General features: G+C 28.6%; 1 protein-coding gene across 1 annotated transcript; it reads right to left on the bottom strand.

The window, feature by feature from the left end:
- Positions 1-3,601: 3,601 nt before the first annotated feature.
- Positions 3,602-5,696, bottom strand: LOC110620128 (GSH-induced LITAF domain protein). The gene is made up of 3 exons (XM_021763721.2): positions 5,287-5,696; positions 4,071-4,197; positions 3,602-3,967 (listed from the first exon to the last, which is right to left on the bottom strand). Exons 1-3 carry the CDS (start codon positions 5,478-5,480, stop codon positions 3,884-3,886), a joined length of 405 nt encoding a protein of 134 aa, XP_021619413.1. The 5' UTR covers positions 5,481-5,696; the 3' UTR covers positions 3,602-3,883.
- Positions 5,697-10,147: the final 4,451 nt, after the last annotated feature.

Raw genomic sequence — 10,147 nt, 5'->3', positions numbered from 1 at the left:
GAGGACGAGACACCTGTGAGTGTGAGTCGTCCTTTTCAAGGTAGAGATGCAAATGAGAGTACAACAAAATAACAAAGTAAAGTATATAATTCCAAATGCATGCTTAGCTTTCCTTTTCTCATCATCTCTCTAATTAGTGGACCTGCAAAAATTCTAATATTTAAAGCTTGACGCGTGCTACCTACTATCTGAAAAATGTAATTTTCATTCATTTCATGAGATGAATATCAGAGAAAACGATGGAAAAATGAAGAAGATAAACACCCAAATAATGGAATTGTTTCCTTTGTTCTTTCGCTATAGAAGAAGCTTGGTAAAATCTACACTCCTTATCCGTTGACAAATCATCACGATTCATGCAGAAACATGAGCCAAAACGGCAGAGTGATGGCAAATGCTTCTTCCACTATGACTTGTCGGTTTTGCTTGAGGCGACGAGTGTGTAGATTGATTGATGTATCATGTATGGAATAGAATATAATCAACAAAGACCCATAAAGGAATGAAATGAAAAAGGAGAGGACGTAAGAGCTCGACTCACTCATCAGCATTCCCCTCGTATTTCGAAGTTGAAAATGACCCAGATATTTCTTTCTAAGATATTGTTCTCCTTTTATTTGACAAAGGACCAGCATTTCTTTTTGATACAAATCTGTAACCCTAGAAGTGGCCAAGGGTCAGGTATCATTATGCTAATTAAACTTGATGAACCACAGGAAAATTTTGATCAACAATTACATCATCATTGGTAGTAGCTTTTGTTGTGTTTTCTTTTTTTACTATATGCCTTTGGATTGGCCATGCAAAAATGTTCCTAACAAGAATATATTCCACGACAATAGCCTTGATGATTGGATGATGCAACTGTACTGGTTAATGCCAGTGGGGATTACTGGCAAATATCTAGTCGTTGTTGCCTATAAATAGAGGCAAGAGATTCTCCATTTGAGCATCCCAACGAGAAAATTAAGAGAGGAAGATAGGTCCTACATGAAGATGAAGAGTCTTGTTTGGTAGCCAAGGATGACTTGCCTGCAGCTTCACGCAGATTTTTCATCTTTGCATGAAATAACGCGGCTAACTAAGGTTTTGAATATGTATGTGGTTTACAGGCATTCTCCTTGGCTAACGAGACAGGCTCTCATCTTTCATGGCGGACTTCAGTCTTCTTTCATGGTGCAGATCATGCAACTGTAAAAGAAATAAGCTTGAATTCTTCATTGTCTAAGCTTGCTGAATAACTGATCCAGGCATATCGACAACGGAAAAAAAAAACATTGTTTATTATGGGACAACTATGAAATATTAGAAAACGCCATGCACGCTAAGGTAAATGAATCTTTTTTTTTTCTTTTTCTAGCTCTCTTATTATTCTTGTTTGATCAGTACTTTCTGAATCGACCATCCAGAAGTCAGATACATATTCGCCCGAGGAAAGATGTATATTCACCCAGGCTTGTAAAAAAAATCAGTAATATTAATCTTCGTTGGATTACAGTGTGGAGGAATGTTGAAATTTTGTTTCCTCTTTCAACCGTGAATGTATTTATGTTCTGACATGCATGGGTTTTTGCCAGATCAGTCCAAGGTATTCCTGAGCTCGAGGAATTCAAGAAAGGAAGGGACTTGTATTGATAAGAAGTGCCCATTCACTGGTAACCCGCATAATTGCTGGTACCTGCGCCACAGTGCAAAGATTATGAGGACCTTGGACCATCTGACACGCAGGTGTATCAAGTTGCCAGATTGATCCATAAAAGGATAAAATGTTTTCCACAACGAGTTTTTATTTCATTCATCATAATGGAACGCTCAATCTCAGAAAAAAAATAAAATCTCAGACCATATGCTCCAAGTACACTTGCAGTAATTCACTCTTTTCTAACTTAAGAGTTAAGCTTATCAATTCATCAGAAGTGAATGAATCTTCTTTAGAAAAAGGCTCTCATCATCTCTTCAACATGTTTGTGTGACTTTACATATTACAAGGAAGTTCGAACACATTGCACCAACGAAATTCGAACACATTACATCATTTAGAACAAATTCTTACCGTCTGATATATAGTAAAAAGAAAAAAAAAGAAAAGAGCTACTTTATTTACGTGATGAATTGAGATTTAATGGAGTTACCATATGTGAACACCTAGATTGTGAGTTAATTCGGTAGGTAAATCAATAAATTTTGATTGATTTGATGAGAAGTAAATTTTTTTAAAATTTTATATGAGTCCCTTCATATTAGATTTTGAGAGGCCTGTAAAATATAGAAAAATAGTCAGGGATCTACTGAAAATGCTCCAATCAGATCTAAAACTAAATCAGAGCATTAAAAGAAAGAAATACAAAGAGAAAATAAAATAGAAAAAAGAAGATAAAGAAAAAGTTAACCGGAAGAGAGGATGTAAGAGAGAGTTTGACCCCTTGTGGGTTAAATTAGCGGTGCATATATATCTGATCGTTCTGACACTCTTTGTATTATGTCCCATTGCATTGAACGGGATGTTTTTATGCAGGTGTGTCAAACAGTTTATTAATGATAAGCGGTTAGATAATAAGTGCGAAGCCCGCTAATTCATATCATATCTATTGTGTGCGTCACATCAATCTATTTGCTATACGCACATTTTATGATTCGGTGATGTATTGGGGAGACCAGTACATAGGAGGTCGGCATCCTACCCTAATCTCATCATGTCATACTCGGCTCACACGATATGTATTGAAGTGGGTTCTCCTTAGTCACTTATAATTAATCAGACTTGTATCCAATACCGAGTTTTGAAAAAGTATGTCTATCCATTCAGAACTTTGACAGATTGCTCTTATCTTTGTCTCTTATAGGTCGAAATTTCTGCTATACACTCGGATTATACGGTGAAATTTATAAAAAAATTTTGAATTCTATATACACGTGTCGTGATTTTTAAATAGACCTTATTTATATGTGAATTTTAAAAAAAAGTTAATATAATAACATAGATTTAGATTTTTATTTTATTCTTAAAGTTGAATAAAGATATGTTTTGTTAAATTATGAGATTAAAAGCCACGATTCACTTTTTCCTGGGTTTGATTTCTATTTTAATTTGTTTTCACAACTGAATGGGTTTTCACTTTTGAAGTCCTGTTTCTAATTATGGGTTTCACTTTTGAAGTGCTGTTTCTAATTATGAATATACTGAGATTGATGTTATGTTATCCAGAAATTGAAACAAATCAATCCCAAATTAATTCTTATTTGGTTGGTGTAAATTAACTCAATAATTTTTAATTTCTCGATTCCGCTTTTTTGATTGATATTGTGATCTAATTTTTAAAAAAGAATTTGAACCAAACAGAGCCTTGAAATAAAAGACTTTCTTTCATCCCATATATTCCGAGCATAGTATCTCCTGCTTCCCTATCTAAACATGCAAGGCCTATTAAACATACAATATAAACACGGATTTAAGTCAGCAGCAAGTGCACTGATTAAACCTCGAAAGGTTGTAATTTCAACACTCTAATCCTTTATATCATCAATTTTGGAAAAAAATATATATAAGTTAACATTCTTTCGTTTTCTTTAACATGTTTTCTATAAAATTAACATTGCGATGAAAGCACAAAAGATAAATATTTTCTTGAAAAATGCTTTTTACATAAAAGTTATTTCCCAATAAACATTCAGAATCAAGATGTTACAGACTGCAGATCATGAAAAAAAAAAAACACTGATGTTTTTTACACCATTCTAGAAATATATATGTACCACCAATCATCCTTTACAATTCCTTGTCACAGACTGTGTAACTCAGAAAGTCCAGCAAACCAATGGCAAGACACAGGCTGAGGATATATAGTTTCAGCCAGGAACAGTACAAAATAATGGGTTTATCAGCTCATGCAGGCAATGCAAAGCTCTGCTGCGTCCACTGGGGAGGATCCATCACTAAACAAGGATCTGATTTCTCAAAGTCCGCAACCTACAACAAAGCCAGAGTAAACACTCATAATGATGAAGCTTCAATCAAAATATCAAACCTATAAAACACGAGTTAGAAGGAAAATGACAGTGAGACTACTTACTTTTTCTTTGCAGCTTGGGCAATAGTGATATTTGTGCCAGAGGCAATCCATTGAGGGGCAAAGAAAGCAAACCCCAAGCATAAATGGCATCATACAACCAACAGCAGCTGCCAGATTAGGCTTTGATCTATATTTTACAAGGGAGAGAACATTAGTCCACATTGAAAGGACAACAAAAAGAGGAAAAATGAAAAGGGAAATTATCACAGAACATAGATGACAAGCAGCAATTCTTCGTCCAGTAAGCTGCTTATACACTCCCTCCTCTGAGATTAGTCATTTAACAAGCAAAATTCATGACAAGATCCAATTCAATTTTTATGGGAACAGATAATTATGCCAATAATTTTCACTTTTTAAAGATTCGAGTGATTAAGAAATAAAAAATGGCAACAAACATATGTTCCCTAAAGCCATATTGATAGTGTTGGTTCAATTAACGATATGAGTAACAACAAGAACCGGCAATCTTCAGTATTTTCCTACTGCAAACGTATTGATATAAATCCTTGCAACAAAAGCAGACTCTATATTTAGAGATTTAGTCATAATAAGGTCAACAACAAATGTTGAGACAGCATATTGAAGATCACTGCATCATTGACATAATGAACAGCCATGATCCAGGTTACTTTTCCAAGTGTCAATACTTTTACATCCACAACCTTCAAAGATCCTTCTCAATCCAAGTTAAACAGTAGCTAATCCCTTCCTGGCCTCGGAAGTGCATCATCACATTTCTGGCTTCTACACTTGATAACAGGAACAACTACAATCAAGCGGAAGCAAGAATTTTGCTTCTTTAAGAATCACATCTAGCAAATTGCTCAAGAACGAATCACAATCCATTATTTCCAGTTTACCAAAATTACAACATAAAAGGTTCCATTTTACCTCAACTCTTCTTACTCTGATTAAAAGTTGGCAAAGGATCTAAAGCCAAGGCAATGATTTTCAACCGGGTAGTATAATCCTCAATACTGAGGCATCATCAAAACTAAACATTTAAGTGGAAAAAGAAGCGTAATTTTTCTGACCTTTGCTAAAAATTTTGCACTAACAATAACTTAATTTCTCTGTAAAGTGGATGTCAACAGAAGATTAACCCCACATTTAATACCCCAAAACAAATTGGCAAAGTTCAAGCAAAATCATGAAAAGCTCACATCATGATCTATCAATAAGACCTACAAGAGGGAATGAAGAACAACTTTACCTGACAACAGTAAGCCCAGAATTACCACAGAAAGTGCAATTAAAAGGAGCAGGAGTGTCCCGATACATGGTTTGCTGAATCGGAATTCCTTTAGGATCGCCGAATACGGCGTTTGGTGGGATGGCTCCAGCTTGGTAAGGATTCTGGCCGATGTAGTACGGAATCCCGATAGCAGGCTCATCTTTTTGCCCCATAGATTTAGTGTTTGTGAAGCTTCTCTGGATCGGAGATTGACAGAGGAAGAAGGAAAGACTGATTCTTGAAATCAATTAGAAGATGAACGGATGACGATGAATTGAGGAATAAAAGAAAACCGCGTTAATTCTTTTATTGGTACAACAAAAAAAAATAGTTAACAATTTCTTTTTTAGTAAAAAAAAAAAAAAGAAAAAAAGAAAAGAAAACAGTGTTTGTTTAATAACAGCGCAATTACAAATAAATCTTTAAAGTATATAAATTCACAGGTTATTTTTTAAAAAAATATTTATTTTTAGTAAATAAGTTAGTTTTTAAATTTAAATTTTGATAATAAGTATTGTTATAATTGCGAAAATTATTCGTTAAATTTGATTTTTCAATTTAACAATAATTATTTTATTAATAAAATAATTATTCTATTGTGAAAGAGGTCCAGCTCAGTCAACAAAATTCCTAAGCAGGCTTGTGAAAGAGGTCCAGTTCAGGAATAGAAACCCCTTCGGATAGACCCACCAATCTGTTGCGTTTAATTATTATTAGCATTTTTAAATTCGTTATAATATATATAAATTTTATTTATTTATATATATTATAAATTTAAATTATAATAAAAAATTATTTATAATAATTTTAATATAAACAATAATAAAAATTTTAAAGTTTAGTAATATTTTAATATTATCTTAATAATCTAATGTTTAATATTTTATTATTGTCTTTTAATAAATCAAATGATAATGTTAATTATGTTTAATAAATATTACATTATATTATTTTATTTTTTAAGATTATAATTAATATAATAAATTTTTATAATTTTCTATAAAAATAGAAAATAAATTTTATTGCACTTAAATTACACTTGTATTAATTCTTAGTTTAAATTGTGATATTATGATTTATCACTTTAATAATTTATAATTTTTTATTTTAAAATTAAATATATTATTAATAATTAGAACAACAACATATTATCTAAAATTTTATATTATTAAATTATTTATATTTTAATTTTCTTTTAATTATTAAATTATTTATGACATTATCTTATAAATTTGATTGAATTATCATTCATTTTAAAATGATATTTTAAATATCATTGTTAATAATTTTAAAAGCAATATATATATATATATATATATATAATTTTAATTTTATAAATTTAAACATTTTATTAAATAATTAGAATTATAATAATAGTTTGATATTTTCATTAAAATTTAAATTATTATATATTACCGTCTATTATTTTACAATCATTTTGTAATTTAAAATTTTATTTAATAATTTAATATTATCAAAGTTAAATTTATTTCAATAATATTATCTTAAATTTTTATTAAATATATAATTATATTTTTAGAATATTTTACATTATAATAAAAGGTATTTTTAAATTTTTAAATTTATTATTATTATTAAATAATAGTTCAATTGAAATTCTTAAGTGTTAGTATTAGTTTAAATTCAATAACTTACTATTATAATTAAAAAAATAAATTTTTTAAATAATAATAATAATAGATATTTATTTCACTTTTATTTACATTATAAATATATTCTACTCTGAATAAATATAATAAATTATAGACAAATTAAAAATAAATATTAAATACATTAATTTCATAAGTATTAATTATTATAATTTATAAAATAATATTAACAAAAGCTTTTATATGGAAATTCTTTAAATTTTTAATTGTATATAGCTTCATTAATAATGTTTCTAATATTTTTTTAAATTTATATGATAAGATAATTAATGGAAAATGTATTTTTTAATTTTAAAAGAGAAAATATTTTATTTAGAGTTTTAATTAAAAAATAATTCTTTTTAATAATAAAATTATATATTTAATTAATTGAAATTATATTATTTTATAAAAAAATTTTATATTCAAATAGAAAAACTTTAACCAATTAAATTAAAGATCTAATTACAATTATCAAATTTAACTATTTATAAATTTTATTATTTTTTGTGCTTTCACTTGTATAGTCATTTCATTTATTTTTTTATTAATTATATTTTATTGAATAAAATAATTTAAATTTAAAATAAAAATATATTTAGATATTTAGAGTATGCATATCTACAAATATCATAAATTTATATACTAATTAAATTTTATTATTTTATGAGAATTCAATTACATTTTAAATAAATAATAATTATCTGTTATTAAATTTATTATTTAATAGCGATTGTAAATTTAACATATTATAAAATTTTAATTTTTAAATATTATAAATATTACTCAATTTATAATTATATTTAATATCTTTTTTTAAAAATGAATTAAGTTTGCATCAATTTAAATATTTTAATTTGTGAAGTTAAAAAATAGAATTTTTCATTTTTAATTTGATAGATCTATTTTTAAAATATATAATAAACTTAAAAATATCCTTAGAAATTCAATTATTCTCAATTTTTTAATTTAAAAATATAAATTTATTATTATCATAACTTTTTTTTTAAATGGTATTATCATAACTTATAATTTTATAAATAAATAAAAATATTAATTTTCTGAATAAATAAAAAAACCCTTTTAAATTTAATATACTGCGATCTATTAATAAATTTTTGTATATTAATTAAAAATAATAATACAAATTTATCTAATCATGTAGTGGTATTTTTTATTTTTTTATTAAAAAAATCAATTCACGCTGATCATTAATTTAAAATTATTTTTATATTTTTGTATATAATTTATTTTTTTAAAAAAAATTTAATTTACAATAAAATTTTAATAATAGAATTCAAATGTAAAAAATATTCTATAATAAAATTTAATGAAGAATATTTTCAATAATTTAAATTTAAATAAACTAATAATATAATTAAATAATTAAATTACAATTTTTAAATTATAACAGATTATAATTATTTTTTCAAAATATTATAATTTAATTTGAGATAAAATCTCTATTTATTTGAATACAAGTAATTTAATATATGGTGATAGAAGAGAGCACATCCCAAAGACCACGCTGAGGCCACTAGAGGATGTTCCCTCTCAAGCTCTATATGATGGCCCCCCTCGTTTAACGTGAAATTAAGGGAATGAAATCCCAAACCAAACCCAACTTGGCCTACTCAGTTCAAAACTCTAAGTTTCCTTTTCTTTTTTTTTTTACTAGGTCAAGTTTAAATAAACAAGTTAGTAAAATGGGCAACACATTTCTCAAATACCATGCAAAAGTTAAAGAGTTGATACATCCCAAGGTCTCACAGCTGGTAAGGCCTGACCACAAAGGAATATTAGTGCAGGCTAGGCCTCACTGCACACCCACAAAGAGAAGAGAAGAGAGATGGTGTGGTGTCAGAGACTGACAAGGCCTCAGAATAGATTCCACAATCATAGAAAATTACGATATTATCATTAGGGTTTTTAACCCATCTCGTGAGTTTTGTTACACAGAGGTTGTTTTCTTTTGTATGTGATCTTTTGTTTTACCAGCTGGGCTGAAGAGGATATGAGGAACACATTCGGCTTTGTCGACTCTTGTTTGCATGCTTGTTTCGTTTTGTTCTGCTTGTCCACTTTCTAATGTTCGATTTCTTTTATCATTAGATAATTACAACACAATCAAGAAAAACCTTCGCTTTCAATGTCCCTATCCTTGAGATTAACTTCTTACACACTACTTATACTAATGTTCTTTGTTTTGGAATATTTTCCTTGTCTATACATCTCACGATTTTAGCAACTTATTAATCTTGTGTTTGCATGTCCATAGATCTTATTACTATATGGGATTTAATTGCTAGTTTTTATTAGGGTTTTAATTTGGTTTCATATAAATAAGGCTTGCTTAATCCTTACATGTATAAACCCCATAAACTAGACCTGTTTTGATTTAGGGTGGTTTATAATATGTTGAAATTTAAAAAATAGAATTTAGAATTTATCATGATTGTGTAAATTTGACCGAAAAATATAGTTCGAACGTGCATGCGAGCAAGGCTGTGAGTTTGACTTGTCTATCTCTTGTCAACTAGACTTTTCTTGTACCGATCCATTCATGTGACCTATTCGATTTACTTTATACTACCAGCCGAACTGGGGGCGTGTGATTGCTTCACTTGAATAAGGTTGAATGAGTCTTGAGTCACCGTTCTTCTTTAGACTTTTTTTTTTTAAGATATGAACTTATCCCGAATAAAAAAAAACTTTCATCAACTTATATTTTATATTTTATCAAATAATAATAATAATATATAAAAAAAAATAACAGAAGCCGTTGAAGGAATGTCCCAAACCCCATAAAATAAAATAAAAATAAAAAGAATTTGAAAAGTCGCACAAAACAAAACTGTCAAAGAAAGTTCCGGCATTCTTTTTGGCAACCGCGTTTTCACCTCTCTTTAACAAACCCTTTCTGAGATTTGCTTTGCTTGCAACCTACTCCTAATATCTGCTTTTTATATTTATTTATTTATTTATATTTTTAAATTAATTCTTCCACGCTCTCTCCACTGCGCGTTTAATCTCCCATCGAATACTGCCATGCGAGACAAATTACATTCCACAGAGGTTCCTTTGTTTGGGCCCAGCCAGGGTCTTTTTGTGCAAGAATCCCACGCGTACTCACAAGGCGCGTCACACATTGTCTTGTTATTTTCTATCCACTAATAATCCACAATTTCAAA

Source organism: Manihot esculenta, chromosome 8, assembly GCF_001659605.2.
Source record: "Manihot esculenta cultivar AM560-2 chromosome 8, M.esculenta_v8, whole genome shotgun sequence".
Lineage (NCBI taxonomy): Eukaryota > Viridiplantae > Streptophyta > Magnoliopsida > Malpighiales > Euphorbiaceae > Manihot > Manihot esculenta.
This window is presented reverse-complemented; position numbering and strand designations above follow the sequence as displayed.

Excerpts from the sequence above, each read along its gene's own strand:
- LOC110620128 (XM_021763721.2), bottom strand. The coding sequence starts at position 5,480 with ATGGGGCAAAAAGATGAGCCTGCTATCGGGATTCCGTACTACATCGGC. Across the intron at positions 4,198-5,286 it reads TCTGGGCTTACTGTTGTCAG|ATCAAAGCCTAATCTGGCAG; the intron begins GTAAAGTTGTTC and ends TGTAAAATATAG. Across the intron at positions 3,968-4,070 it reads GCCCAAGCTGCAAAGAAAAA|GTTGCGGACTTTGAGAAATC; the intron begins GTAAGTAGTCTC and ends GCTTTGTTGTAG.